A 15,467-nucleotide genomic window follows, 5' to 3' on the forward strand; every position below is an offset into this window, starting at 1 on the left:
GCGAACATGGCACCGTTTACACACACTGTGGGCTCGGGGTACCTGCATCTCCACGTAGGTGTGCGGCAGACTGTACTCCGGCGGGAGTTTACGATCATTATTGATCAGGTGATCGAGTACGGCGGGACTCAAAATAGGCTGCAGGAGCAAAAGGGAAAAGAATGACAGTTAACGTCTGTCCCACTGCTCAAATACAACAGAGCAGGAACCAACACACAAGAGACAAGACTGAGGAAAGCAAACCCCATCGCGGGACACAGTGACCTCACTGACATCAGTCATCTCCATTGGACAATATCACAGATCAAAAAGACACGAGCTCCGAACCTGAGTGTCCAGGAATATGATGCGTTCCTGGGTAATGAAGAAGTCGATACCATTTGTCTGGTTCCCACCGCGTTCCTTAATCTCCTGGGTCTGGGCTCGGAACACATACGACCTTCGAAAACCAAACAGAAACCGCTTGTGAGGGAACAGCCTGGCCTTTCACAGAACTCTCCGCTCAAGGGGATGGCCTTGAACACACGCAACAAGCTCAAACCACACACACACACACACACACACACACATCAGACAGAGTAAACACGTGCACACGCTCCAAACGGGTGCAGTGGTAGTGGTGAAAGGTCAAACACACCAGCGCGCGCACACACACACACACACACACACATCAGACAGAGTAAACACGTGCACACGCTCCAAACGCGTACAGTGGTGGTGGTGAAAGGTCAAACACACCAGCGCGCACGCACACACACACACACTAAACAGAAAAGCACGCAAGACTATAAGATACAGGAGCAGAAATTAGGCCATTCAGCCCATCGAGTCTGATCCACCATTTGATCATAGCTGATATGCTTCTTACTCCCATTCTCCTGCTTCCTCCATGTACCTTTTGATGCCCCCCCAGTAACTACAGACTCGCACAGTACCAGATCCTTCAGCCCACCTCATCCATGTCGACCAGATATCCTAACCTACTCTAGTCCCATTTGCCAGCACCCGGCCCATATCCCTCCAAACCCTTCCTATTCATATACCCATCCAGATGCCTTTTAAATGTTGTAATTGTACCAGCCTCCACCACTTCCTCTGGCAGCTCATTCCATACACACACCACCCTCTGGGTGAAAACGTTGTCCCTCAGGTCCCTTTTATATCTTTTCCCTCTCGCCCTGTGCCCTCTAGTTCTGGACTCCCCCACCCCAGGGGAAAAGACTTGTCTGTTTACCCTATCTGTGCCCCTCATGATTTTATAAACCTCTATATAAGGTCACCCCTCAGCCTCCGACGCTCCAGGGAAAACAGTCCCAGGTAGACAGGGTGCTTTCAATTTTCGGAAAACTGAGTTCAGGAGTTGGGACGTCACGTTGCAGTTGTACAAGACACTGGTAACACCACTTTAGGGAAACTCGGTCTCAAATACACGCAATGACTTGGCCTCCACAGCTTCGTGTGGCAGTGAGTCCCACTGGGGAGGTGATGGTCTAGTGGAGTCATCACTGGACTGTTAATCCAGAGATCCAGATAACGTTCCGAGGATCCGGATGCAAATCCAGTTTCCAAAAAAAAAACTGGCATTAAGATTCCAACGACAACCGTTGCCAATTTTCAGAAAAATCCTTCTGGCGCACAAATATCTGTTTGAGAACCAAACCGCCATCTTTATCTGGTCTGGGCCTACAGAGGACTCCAGACCCTCAGCAATATGGCTGACTCTCAGTTGCCCTCTGGGAGAGGCGATAAACACTAGGGTAGACAGCGGTGCCCTTAACCCGTGAATGAATTGTTTTAACAGATTCCCTACCCTCCGGCTGAAGAAATTCGTCCACGTCGTCCCTCCACTCGGAGGTTGTGCCCTCGGGTCCTATTATTTCCCCATCAGCCTGTCCCAGCCTCTCAGTATGCTGCATTCAATCAGCCATTCTCCACTCTGCTGCTCCTTTTCCTTCCAAAACCTATCGAGTACAGCCCCAGAGTCCTCAACCACAACTCATCAATTCTGGTCCTTCCTATCGGAAAGATGTTGTGAAACTTGAAAGGGTTCGGAAAAGATTTACAAGGATGTTGCCAGGGTTGGAGGATCTGAGCTACAGGGAGAGGCTGAACAGGTTGGGGCTGTTTTCCCTGGAGCGTCGGAGGCTGAGGGGTGACCTGATAGAGGTTTATAAAATCATGAGGGGCATGGATAGGATAAATAGACAAAGTCTTTTCCCTGGGGTGGGGGAGTCCAGAACTAGAGGGGCATAGGTTTAGGGGGAGAGGGGAAAGATATAAAAGAGACCTAAGGGGCAGCTTTTTCACACAGAGGGTGGTACGTGTATGGAATGAGCTGCCAGAGGATGTGGTGGAGGCTGGTACAATTACAACATTTAAGAGGCATTTGGATGGGTATATGAATAGGAAGGGTTTGGAGGGATATGGGCCGGCAGGTGGGACTAGATTAGGTTGGGGTATCTGGGTCAGCATGGACGGGTTGGGCCGAAGCGTCTGTTTCTGTGCTGTACATCTCTCTGACTCTATGCAACAAACCCTTCATCTCTGGACGCCAACCCTCCCTCTGAATCCCCCCTCCAAAGTCAGCACACCCTGTCTTAGAAAAGGGGCCCAAAACTGCTCACAATACTCCAAGTGAGGTTTGACCAGAGCCTTATACAGGACATCTCTGCTCTTGTACTTCAGCCCTCTTGAAAGGAAAGCTAACATTGCCTTCCAAACCTGCCAAGCCATCCTTCTTAACCTGAAGAGAATCCTGAACTAGGGAGTCCCAAATCCCTTCAGGTTCCAGATTTCCAAAGCCCGTTCTCCATTTAGAAACTAGTCTCGGCTAGTATTCTTCCGACCAAAGTGCGTGACCTCAGACGTTCCCATGTTGTATGCCATCTGCCACGTCTCCAGGCCTGCCCCAACACCTCCTATCCCTCCAGTCAGCTGCAAACTGATTCTTAACACTCTCAATCCCTGCGTCAGATTGTTGATGTGTCAAAAGAAACGGAAAGAATGCGGACTCTGGAAACCAGAAACAAAAACAGACATTGCTGGGGGGAGAAAATACTCAGCAGGTCTGGCAGGAACTGTGGGGGGGGGGAAAAGGAGAGTTAACATTTCAGGTCCAACATGCTACAGAACGCCAGGAGTCAGACAAGAAACGTCTGCACACGCATAAGAAATCAGACACATGTTGCAAACACGCGGGCAAGCTGGCACACTGAGCCACAAACAGACATGTGCCCCTGACATGCACACAGTCAGAAAAACAAACCATGCACCCTACCCCAGACGTGAACACGCATGCACAAACACGAGAGCACTCAGACTGGTGACTGTGCACAAAACTGCACACACACACACACACACACAAGCTCTCCGAGAGAGAGAGGAAAACACACACAGATTGGCAAAGATACCGGCGCAGTCAAAACACGCAAACTCAGGGCCAAGAGGAGAGACAGCCTGCAGCCAGTATGAACAACCAGATGAAGAGGAACAATTGGGGCAGTGTTTACTGCAGAGCACAGGGCTCCTGGCAACTCCAGCTCCTTCTCCAGCTGGGCTCGGTGCTCGTTCCAGTCCGCAAAGCCAACACCACCCCCCTTCCTCACACCAGGAGGGGGCTGGCTACCACAGGATTACCACTCACTCCCGCCGCGACTCCAACAGAATAGCAAGGAAATGAGTCTGGAACACACTTTGTTTTCATTACATTTCACATTTCCTCCACAAACTGAAGGGCATTCCAACAACGACATAAGGAGGAAATACATGACACTACTACGGAGCTCAGCACTGACCCTCCGACAGTGCCCCGCTCCCTCCGCACTGACCCTCCGACAGTGCCCCGCTCCCTCCGCACTGACCCTCCGACAGTGCCCCGCTCCCTCCGCACTGACCCTCCGACAGTGCCCCGCTCCCTCCGCACTGACCCTCCGACAGTGCCCCGCTCCCTCCGCACTGACCCTCCGACAGTGCCCCGCTCCCTCCGCACTGACCCTCCGACAGTGCCCCGCTCCCTCCGCACTGACCCTCCGACAGTGCCCCGCTCCCTCCGCACTGACCCTCCGACAGTGCCCCGCTCCCTCCGCACTGACCCTCCGACAGTGCCCCGCTCCCTCCGCACTGACCCTCCGACAGTGCCCCGCTCCCTCCGCACTGACCCTCCGACAGTGCCCCACTCCCTCCGCACTGACCCTCCGACAGTGCCCCACTCCCTCCGCACTGACCCTCCGACAGTGCCCCACTCCCTCCGCACTGACCCTCCGACAGTGCCCCACTCCCTCCGCACTGACCCTCCGACAGTGCCCCACTCCCTCCGCACTGACCCTCCGACAGTGCCCCACTCCCTCCGCACTGACCCTCCGACAGTGCCCCACTCCCTCCGCACTGACCCTCCGACAGTGCCCCACTCCCTCCGCACTGACCCTCCGACAGTGCCCCACTCCCTCCGCACTGACCCTCCGACAGTGCCCCACTCCCTCCGCACTGACCCTCCGACAGTGCCCCACTCCCTCCGCACTGACCCTCCGACAGTGCCCCACTCCCTCCGCACTGACCCTCCGACAGTGCCCCACTCCCTCCGCACTGACCCTCCGACAGTGCCCCACTCCCTCCGCACTGACCCTCCGACAGTGCCCCACTCCCTCCGCACTGACCCTCCGACAGTGCCCCACTCCCTCCGCACTGACCCTCCGACAGTGCCCCACTCCCTCCGCACTGACCCTCCGACAGTGCCCCACTCCCTCCGCACTGACCCTCCGACAGTGCCCCACTCCCTCCGCACTGACCCTCCGACAGTGCCCCACTCCCTCCGCACTGACCCTCCGACAGTGCCCCACTCCCTCCGCACTGACCCTCCGACAGTGCCCCACTCCCTCCGCACTGACCCTCCGACAGTGCCCCACTCCCTCCGCACTGACCCTCCGACAGTGCCCCACTCCCTCCGCACTGACCCTCCGACAGTGCCCCACTCCCTCCGCACTGACCCTCCGACAGTGCCCCACTCCCTCCGCACTGACCCTCCGACAGTGCCCCACTCCCTCCGCACTGACCCTCCGACAGTGCCCCACTCCCTCCGCACTGACCCTCCGACAGTGCCCCACTCCCTCCGCACTGACCCTCCGACAGTGCCCCACTCCCTCCGCACTGACCCTCCGACAGTGCCCCACTCCCTCCGCACTGACCCTCCGACAGTGCCCCACTCCCTCCGCACTGACCCTCCGACAGTGCCCCACTCCCTCCGCACTGACCCTCCGACAGTGCCCCACTCCCTCCGCACTGACCCTCCGACAGTGCCCCACTCCCTCCGCACTGACCCTCCGACAGTGCCCCACTCCCTCCGCACTGACCCTCCGACAGTGCCCCACTCCCTCCGCACTGACCCTCCGACAGTGCCCCACTCCCTCCGCACTGACCCTCCGACAGTGCCCCACTCCCTCCGCACTGACCCTCCGACAGTGCCCCACTCCCTCCGCACTGACCCTCCGACAGTGCCCCACTCCCTCCGCACTGACCCTCCGACAGTGCCCCACTCCCTCCGCACTGACCCTCCGACAGTGCCCCACTCCCTCCGCACTGACCCTCCGACAGTGCCCCACTCCCTCCGCACTGACCCTCCGACAGTGCCCCACTCCCTCCGCACTGACCCTCCGACAGTGCCCCACTCCCTCCGCACTGACCCTCCGACAGTGCCCCACTCCCTCCGCACTGACCCTCCGACAGTGCCCCACTCCCTCAGCACTGACCCTCCGACAGTGCCCCACTCCCTCCGCACTGACCCTCCGACAGTGCCCCACTCCCTCCGCACTGACCCTCCGACAGTGCCCCACTCCCTCAGCACTGACCCTCCGACAGTGCCCCACTCCCTCAGCACTGACCCTCCGACAGTGCCCCACTCCCTCAGCACTGACCCTCCGACAGTGCCCCACTCCCTCAGCACTGACCCTCCGACAGTGCCCCACTCCCTCAGCACTGACCCTCCGACAGTGCCCCACTCCCTCAGCACTGACCCTCCGACAGTGCCCCACTCCCTCAGCACTGACCCTCCGACAGTGCCCCACTCCCTCAGCACTGACCCTCCGACAGTGCCCCACTCCCTCAGCACTGACCCTCCGACAGTGCCCCACTCCCTCAGCACTGACCCTCCGACAGTGCCCCACTCCCTCAGCACTGACCCTCCGACAGTGCCCCACTCCCTCAGCACTGACCCTCCGACAGTGCCCCACTCCCTCAGCACTGACCCTCCGACAGTGCCCCACTCCCTCAGCACTGACCCTCCGACAGTGCCCCACTCCCTCAGCACTGACCCTCCGACAGTGCCCCACTCCCTCAGCACTGACCCTCCGACAGTGCCCCACTCCCTCAGCACTGACCCTCCGACAGTGCCCCACTCCCTCAGCACTGACCCTCCGACAGTGCCCCACTCCCTCAGCACTGACCCTCCGACAGTGCCCCACTCCCTCAGCACTGACCCTCCGACAGTGCCCCACTCCCTCAGCACTGACCCTCCGACAGTGCCCCACTCCCTCAGCACTGACCCTCCGACAGTGCCCCACTCCCTCAGCACTGACCCTCCGACAGTGCCCCACTCCCTCAGCACTGACCCTCCGACAGTGCCCCACTCCCTCAGCACTGACCCTCCGACAGTGCCCCACTCCCTCAGCACTGACCCTCCGACAGTGCCCCACTCCCTCAGCACTGACCCTCCGACAGTGCCCCACTCCCTCAGCACTGACCCTCCGACAGTGCCCCACTCCCTCAGCACTGACCCTCCGACAGTGCCCCACTCCCTCAGCACTGACCCTCCGACAGTGCCCCACTCCCTCAGCACTGACCCTCCGACAGTGCCCCACTCCCTCAGCACTGACCCTCCGACAGTGCCCCACTCCCTCAGCACTGACCCTCCGACAGTGCCCCACTCCCTCAGCACTGACCCTCCGACAGTGCCCCACTCCCTCAGCACTGACCCTCCGACAGTGCCCCACTCCCTCAGCACTGACCCTCCGACAGTGCCCCACTCCCTCAGCACTGACCCTCCGACAGTGCCCCACTCCCTCAGCACTGACCCTCCGACAGTGCCCCACTCCCTCAGCACTGACCCTCCGACAGTGCCCCACTCCCTCAGCACTGACCCTCCGACAGTGCCCCACTCCCTCAGCACTGACCCTCCGACAGTGCCCCACTCCCTCAGCACTGACCCTCCGACAGTGCCCCACTCCCTCAGCACTGACCCTCCGACAGTGCCCCACTCCCTCAGCACTGACCCTCCGACAGTGCCCCACTCCCTCAGCACTGACCCTCCGACAGTGCCCCACTCCCTCAGCACTGACCCTCCGACAGTGCCCCACTCCCTCAGCACTGACCCTCCGACAGTGCCCCACTCCCTCAGCACTGACCCTCCGACAGTGCCCCACTCCCTCAGCACTGACCCTCCGACAGTGCCCCACTCCCTCAGCACTGACCCTCCGACAGTGCCCCACTCCCTCAGCACTGACCCTCCGACAGTGCCCCACTCCCTCAGCACTGACCCTCCGACAGTGCCCCACTCCCTCAGCACTGACCCTCCGACAGTGCCCCACTCCCTCAGCACTGACCCTCCGACAGTGCCCCACTCCCTCAGCACTGACCCTCCGACAGTGCCCCACTCCCTCAGCACTGACCCTCCGACAGTGCCCCACTCCCTCAGCACTGACCCTCCGACAGTGCCCCACTCCCTCAGCACTGACCCTCCGACAGTGCCCCACTCCCTCAGCACTGACCCTCCGACAGTGCCCCACTCCCTCAGCACTGACCCTCCGACAGTGCCCCACTCCCTCAGCACTGACCCTCCGACAGTGCGGCACTCCCTCAGCACTGACCCTCCGACAGTGCCCCACTCCCTCAGCACTGACCCTCCGACAGTGCGGCACTCCCTCAGCACTGACCCTCCGACAGTGCGGCACTCCCTCATTATGAAAATGTCCAACGTGGGGGAAGGTGGGGTTACTGCCTGCCAAGAGAGGAAGGGATGGAGTGGGAGTGAGAGCCCGTGTCTGACTGTTGGTGGACATATTGTCCCTGTTCAGAAAAGAAGTAGGGGAAGAGGAGCATTGAATTAAAGGGACATGCAGAGACAGCGAAGGTGACATGAGGAGATACATGTTTATCCAGCAGGCTTTGGAGTATTGGAACTATAATGGGAGCTGGTTCAGTTGAGATATTGGTTGTCGATTTGGATAGAAAAAAAAAGTGTATAATGAAGTAAAAGCTGGCGACTTGCACTCAGCAATGATGCGCAGATGCAGAGCAAGGGCAGCAACGACGGGCCGAACTGCCACTTCACACTTCAGTGACACAACATGCAGCCACAGATACAGAACCGCTCAGCCTGGCGCTGACCTCTGACCTGTGCCCTCAGAACCCTGGCCCCCACCCTGACCTCTGGTCTTCCTCTGGGTTGTTGGCAGAGAACAGTGACAGGATGGTGGATTTGCCCGTGCCTTGTAGCCCGATGATCCCGATCACCAGCACGTCCGTCTGGTCCAGCAAGAACTGAAAAGGGGGAAGGAGAGGTGTCAGGGGTGAAGGTTACTCAGCAACATCAGCTAGCTCCGTCAGTCAGTTCCCCCCCCCCCCCCCCCATCCCTCGTGCACACGGTCAGTATTACTCAACCTCAGCCTCAGGAATTATCACGCGCAGTCTTACACCTTCAACAGCACCGCACCTTCCAATACCCCGTGTCTCTGTGAGTGCGTGTCTATGTGCACACACATGTCTGCGTGCAGGTGCACGTGTGTGCACGTGTCTGTGCGCAGGTGCGCGGGAAAGTGCACGCCTGTGGATGCGCAGAAGAGTTTCCGACCATCGCCCCAAAGGCCTGGCTGGACTCCGAAGCTGATGAGGGCCTTGTTCATTTGGAAATTCATTCAGAGGGAGTCAAGATACAAGCATTTACTGCCCAACCCTAATGACCCAGGGGTTTTTTTGAAAGTGAATTCACATTCTACTGTCTACCGTGGTTGGCTTTGAACTGAGGACCCTGGAATATTACCCAGATTTCTGAATTAATACTTTTCGTGATACTACTACTACTAGGCCATTCACTCCCTATTCTTCAGGAGTCCACAGTGCTGAGGGAGCGCCGCACCATCAGAACGCAAGGAGTCACCCTCCGACAGTGCGGCGCTCCCTCAGCACTGACCCTCTGACAGTGCGGCCCTCCCTCAGCACTGACCCTCCGACAGTGCGGCGCTCCCTCAGCACTGACCCTCCGACAGTGCGGCGCTCCCTCAGCACTGACCCTCCGACAGTGCGGCGCTCCCTCAGCACTGACCCTCCGACAGTGCGGCGCTCCCTCAGCACTGACCCTCCGACAGTGCGGCGCTCCCTCAGCACTGACCCTCCGACAGTGCGGCGCTCCCTCAGCACTGACCCTCCGACAGTGCGGCGCTCCCTCAGCACTGACCCTCCGACAGTGCGGCGCTCCCTCAGCACTGACCCTCCGACAGTGCGGCGCTCCCTCAGCACTGACCCTCCGACAGTGCGGCGCTCCCTCAGCACTGACCCTCCGACAGTGCGGCGCTCCCTCAGCACTGACCCTCCGACAGTGCGGCGCTCCCTCAGCACTGACCCTCCGACAGTGCGGCGCTCCCTCAGCACTGACCCTCCGACAGTCCCTCAGCACTGACCCTCCGACAGTCCCTCAGCACTGACCACCCCAATCCACCTACTGCACTCTTTGCTACCTTCTCCCCAGCCCCAACCTCGTCCCATTTATCTCTCCACCCCAGAGGCTCCCTGCCTTCATTCCTGGTGAAGGGCTTTTGCCTGAAACATTAACCTTCCTGCTCCTCAGATGCTGCCTGACCTGCTGTGCTTTTCCAGAACCACTCTAATCGAGACACTGACCAGGCAGGACTTACACAGTTAAAGATAGGGCTCTGAGGAGTGTTGTCAAACAGAGAGACCTAGTGGCGCAGGTGTGTAATTCCTTGAAAGTGGAGTCACAGGTCGACATGGAAATGAAGGCGGCGTTTGGTATATTTGCTTTTATTTGTCAGTGGATTGAATATAGGAGTTAGGAGGTCATGTGACGGCTGTAAAAGACATTGGTTAGGCCACTTTTGGACTATTGTGTGCAATTCCGGTCTCCCTCCTATCGGAAGAATGTTATTAAACTGGAAATGGTACAGAAAAGATTTACAAGGATGTTGCCAGGGTCAGAGAGTTTGAATTTGAGAGGCTGAACAGGCTGGGGCTGTTTTCCCTGGAGCGTCGGAGGCTGAGGGGTGACCTTATAGAGGTTTATAAAATCATGAGGGGCATGGATAGGATAAATAGACAAGGTCTTTTCCCTGGGGTGGGGGAGTCCAGAACTAGAGGGGCATAGGTTTAGGGTGAGAGGGGAAAGATATAAAAGAGAGCTAAGTGGCAACTTTTTCACCCAGAGGGTGGTACGTGTATGGAATGAGCTGCCAGAGGATGTGGTGGAGGCTGGTACAATTACAACAGTTAAGAGGCATTTGGATGGGTATATGAATAGGAAGGGTTTGGAGGGATATGGGCCGGGTGCTGGCTAGTGGGATTAGATTAATTTCGGAGAACTGGTTGGTATGAAGGGCCTGTTTCTGTGCCGTACAACTTTGTGACTCCTAAAGTTTTCCTTTGGGCCAGGAGTAATCTCTGCTCTTCATGATTTGTTCCAAGCACCACTATTTTCTTTTTGTTTTCCTTTATTCAGTCACAGGATGTGAATGTCGCTGGCTGGGCCAGTATTTATGAGCAATGTTGGCTGTGGTGAGGTAGTGCGCACTCTGATAAGGCTCTTTAATGAAACTGTTGTCCCTTTATCAGTTCCCTGATAAACCCCCTCGCTCAGTCACTCAGTGGAATGAACCTTTCACTTGTTTGTCTTGGCCCTTCCCTTTTGGACACTGGACAAAGCTCAAACCCTGATTTTTACGCATAAACTTCCGTAGGAAGCCGATCCCGAGATGGAGGTGGTGCTGACTCAAGCTGGACAGGAGGCTGAACGAGAGCTTCACATTCCTCAGACACAGGTCAAAAAGGAAGTGCAAAAGGGGTCAGAGACAATACCACAGCAACCGAGAGTCAACTCACCAGAGTCAGGGGCGAGGGGGCCACGCGGCAACACGGTGTTCCACCCGCCCACTCACCCCTCCCTAACCCCGTCACCCCCTCCAGCCCCTACACCCCCCTCCCTATCTCTGTAACCCCCCTCCAGCCCCTACACCCCCCTCCCTATCTCTGTAACCCCCCTCCAGCCCCTACACCCCCCTCCCTATCTCTGTAACCCCCCTCCAGCCCCTACACCCCCCTCCCTATCTCTGTAACCCCCCTCCAGCCCCTACACCCCCTCCCTATCTCTGTAACCCCCCCTCCAGCCCCTACACCCCCTCCCTATCTCTGTAACCCCCCCTCCAGCCCCTACACCCCCCTCCCTATCTCTGTAACCCCCCTCCAGCCCCTACACCCCCCTCCCTATCTCTGTAACCCCCCTCCAGCCCCTACACCCCCCTCCCTATCTCTGTAACCCCCCTCCAGCCCCTACACCCCCCTCCCTATCTCTGTCACACCCTCCAACCCTGGAATCCCAAGCATTCCCCAATTCCCAGTGCTGCATCGTCACTGTCCCAGGACTCTGAGCTCTGGAAATCCCTCCCTGAACTTCTCCATCTCTCTCTCGCTCTCTCCCCATCTCTCTCTCTCTGAAGAGATGCTGGATAACCCAAGCTCTGGGCCTGGGTTTCAGATCCCCATTGCTGAGTCACACCTGAGCTAGTGAAAGCTGCACTGCCCGACCCCCCGCCCGTCATGTGGAGCAGCAGGGGGGCATTTGCTGCGGGGGGGGGGGCTGCTATGCAAACACACCTTCTTGTTGTAGCGGGTGAGGGCTGGCGCACCTACCTCCATGGCACTGTCACACCAGTTCAGCTGGTCGTCGACCAGTTTGATGGAGTGTTTCATCCTCTCGGGAGGGTGCAGCTTGGCCTGGCCAATCACAGCTGGGGAAGGAAAGGGGTCAGAGTGTCACTTGGGGAACAGGAACTGGGACCTTTAACCCAGCAGCCGCTCGCAGGACCCAGACTCTCAGAGTCACCCTCAACAAACCCTGGGGGCGGGGGGGGGCAGAAACACCACGTCTACCTCAAAACAAACCCCCAGACCCCCTCCCCCCATGGAGGGGGGGGAACAGACACGCCACATCGACTCAAAACAAATCCCCAGCCAATCCCCAAGGGGGGGTGGGAACGGAGCGTCTCACTCCCCCTCATCTCCCCGGAGGGGGGTGGGGGGGAGGGGTTGAACAGACCGTCTCCCTTCCCCCCTTCCCCCCTCCTCCTCTCTCCCCGGGGTTGGGGGTGGGAATGGACCGTCTCCCTCCCCCTCCCCCTCCCCCTCCTCCTCTCTCCCCGGGGTGGGATGGGAACAGACCATCTCCCTTCCCCTCCCCCTCCCAGGGAGGAATGGACCGTCTCTCTCCTCATCCCCCCTCTCTCCCCGGAGTGGGGAATGGACCGTCTCTCTCCTCATCCCCCCTCTCTCCCCGGAGTGGGGAATGGACCGTCTCTCTCCTCATCCCCCCTCTCTCCCCGGAGTGGGGAATGGACCGTCTCTCTCCTCATCCCCCCTCTCTCCCCGGAGTGGGGAATGGACCGTCTCTCTCCTCATCCCCCTCTCTCCCCGGGGGGATAAATGGACCGTCTCTCTCCTCATCCCCCCTCTCTCCCCGGAGTGGGGAATGGACCGTCTCTCTCCTCATCCCCCCTCTCTCCCCGGAGTGGGGAATGGACCGTCTCTCTCCTCATCCCCCTCTCTCCCCAGGGGATGGTCCAGATGTGGCCTCTCCAAGCTCCCCGCGCCTGGCCCAGCCTCGGCCCCACACATTCACCTCGACCTGTCGACGGGGTGAACCATCTTGATGAGGGAGGATAAAGCGAGGGAGGTAGGAAACAGCAGGAGGGCGTTGTGGGGGGGGGAAAGAGTCGGAGGTGTGGAGCATGGACACCAACATGGAGGAGAGGGGCCGAACGGTGTGATGGTGTGCAGAGTAGACTCACGGTCGACGTTGGTGCTCGGCGCAGACTGGGCCATGCCCCGGTTCTGGATCTGGTAGACGGGTTGGGTCGGCCGCTGGTACTCCCTCTCGGCCTTCCCTGAAGAAGCTGGAACCTGTGAGGTACCGTCTCCCGTTGCTGTGGGTTTGCCGTCTTCCCTCGCCTTCATCAGCACGATGGGCTTCTCGCTGGCATTGGCAGCAGGCAGAGGAGGGGTGGGCACTGCCTTACTGCCCTGGGTGGGGAAGAGAAGACACAGCATCAGGACAAAACATCAAAGGAAACACTCCTTTCTCCACAGCCCCTGACCATGTTGAGTCGTCCCCACCAATGGGATTCTGCCACTGTCCGTCTCTCTTTCCCACCTCGAGAGTCTGAGAGTCTACAATTCAAATCCCGCGGCAGGCAACTCACCTCCCGACTCCCAAATGCCTGTCTGCAAGACAGCAGTGGTTGGCCATTCGGCCCATCGAGTCTGCTCCCCCTTTCAACGAGATCACGGCTGATCTAGGATCCTCCTCGACTCCAAATCCCTGCTCGGCCCTGCTCCCCGCATAACCCCTCATTTCCCTCACTCATTAAACTCTGTCTCGGCCTTGAACACACTCAACGACCCAGACTCGACAGTGGTAAGGAATTCCATGCATTCTCCGCGTTTAGGGAAGAAGATCCCCCCTCGTCTCTGCCTTAAACAGGCGACCCCTTTATGTTCTGAGATTACTCCCCCAGTCTGAGACTCTCTCACAAAGGGGAACCCAACCCACATCCTCCCCACCCCCACCCAGTCCCTGAGGTATCTTGTATGTTTTATTTCTTCAATTTTTCCAGTGAGGACAGGCCCAAACCATTCAACCTCCCCTCGTAGCACAGTCCCTCCATACTTTTAAGAATAAAAAAGAGTAACTTAAGAGGGGTTAGGGCCCCTCAAAGATCAGCGAGGCGGCCTACGTGTGGAGCTGCAGGAGATGAGGGAGATACTAACCGAGTATATTGCATCAGTGTTTATTGTGGTGAGGGATGTGGAAGATATAGAATGTGCAGAAATAAATAACGACCATTTTGAAAAATGCCTATATTCCAGAGGAGGAAGTGCTGAATTGTCTTCAAATGCATAAAGGTGGATAAATCCACAGGACCTGATCAGGTGTACCCAAGAACTCTGTGGGAAGCTAGAGAAGTGATTGCTGGGCCTCTTGCTGAGATATTTGTATCATCGATAGTCACAGGTGAGGTGCCAGAAGACTGGAGGTTGGCAAACGTGGTGCCACTGTTTAAGAAGGGCGGTAAAGACAAGCCAGGGAACTATAGACCGGTGAACCTGACCTCGTTGGTGAGCAAGTTGTTGGAGGGAATCCTGAGGGACAGGATGTACATTTATTTGGAAAGGCAAGGACTGATTCAGGATAGTCAACTTTGTGCATAGGAAATCATGTCTCTCAAACTTGATTGAGTTTTTTGCGGAAGTAACAAAGAGGACTGACGAGGGCAGAGCAGTAGATGTGATCTATATGGACTTCATTAAAGTGTATGACAAGGTTCCCCATGGGAGATTGGTCAGCAAGGTTAGATCTCATGGAATACAGGGAGAACTAGCCATTTGGATACAGAACTGGCTCAAAGGTAGAAGACAGAGGGTGGTGGTGGAGGGTTGTTTTTCAGACTGGAGGCCTGTGACCAGTGGAGTGCCACAAGGATCGGTGCTGGGCCCTCTACTTTTCATCATTTATATTGGATTATTTGCGATATGAACCTAGGAAGTATGGTTAGTAAGTTTTCAGATGACACCAAAATTGGAGGTGTAGTGGACAGCGAAGAGGGTTACCTCAGATTACAACAGGATCTGGATCAGATGGGCCAATGGGCTGAGGAGTGGCAGATGGAGTTTAATTCAGATAAATGCGAGGTGCTGCATTTTGGAAAGGCAGCTCAGAGCAGGACTTATACACTAAATGGTAAGATCCTTGGGAATGTTGCTGAACAAAGACCTTAGAGTGCAGGTTCATAGCCCCTTGAAAGTGGAGTCACAGGTAGATAGGATAGTGAAGAAGGCGTTTGGTATGCTTTCCTTTATTGGTCAGAGTATTGAGTACAGGAGTTGGAAGGTCATGTTGCGGCTGTACAGGACACTGGTTAGGCCACTGTTGGAATATTGCGTGCAATTCTGGTCTCCTTCCTATCGGAAAGATGTTGTGAAACTTGAAAGGGTTCAGAAAAGATTTACAAGGGTGTTGCCAGGGTTGAAGGGTTTGAGCTATAGGGAGAGGTTGAATAGGCTGGGGCTGTTTTCCCTGGAGCGTCGGAGGCTGAGGGGTGACTTTATAGAGGTTTATAAAATCATGAGGGGTATGGATAGGGTAAATAGACAAAGTCTTTTCACTGGGGTGGGGGAGTCCAGAGCTAGAGGGGCATAGGTT

The 15,467-nt window shown here is 57.3% G+C and overlaps 1 protein-coding gene across 4 annotated transcripts in view; it reads right to left on the reverse strand.

The window, feature by feature from the left end:
• smg9 (SMG9 nonsense mediated mRNA decay factor) overlaps positions 1–15,467 on the reverse strand; it is a 44,427-nt gene that overhangs the window by 15,828 nt on the left and 13,132 nt on the right. For all 4 annotated transcript variants that reach the window (XM_072553594.1, XM_072553590.1, XM_072553592.1 and 1 more), the window contains exons 4-8: positions 13,057–13,288; positions 11,903–12,000; positions 8,414–8,526; positions 328–439; positions 43–138 (exon numbers count right to left, since the gene is read on the reverse strand). In XM_072553594.1, the coding sequence (XP_072409695.1) occupies positions 43–138; positions 328–439; positions 8,414–8,526; positions 11,903–12,000; positions 13,057–13,288 (651 nt within the window). The remainder of the gene's footprint in view (positions 1–42; positions 139–327; positions 440–8,413; positions 8,527–11,902; positions 12,001–13,056; positions 13,289–15,467) is intronic.

This window comes from Chiloscyllium punctatum, chromosome 34 (genome assembly GCF_047496795.1).
Source record: "Chiloscyllium punctatum isolate Juve2018m chromosome 34, sChiPun1.3, whole genome shotgun sequence".
Taxonomy (NCBI): Eukaryota; Metazoa; Chordata; class Chondrichthyes; order Orectolobiformes; family Hemiscylliidae; genus Chiloscyllium; species Chiloscyllium punctatum.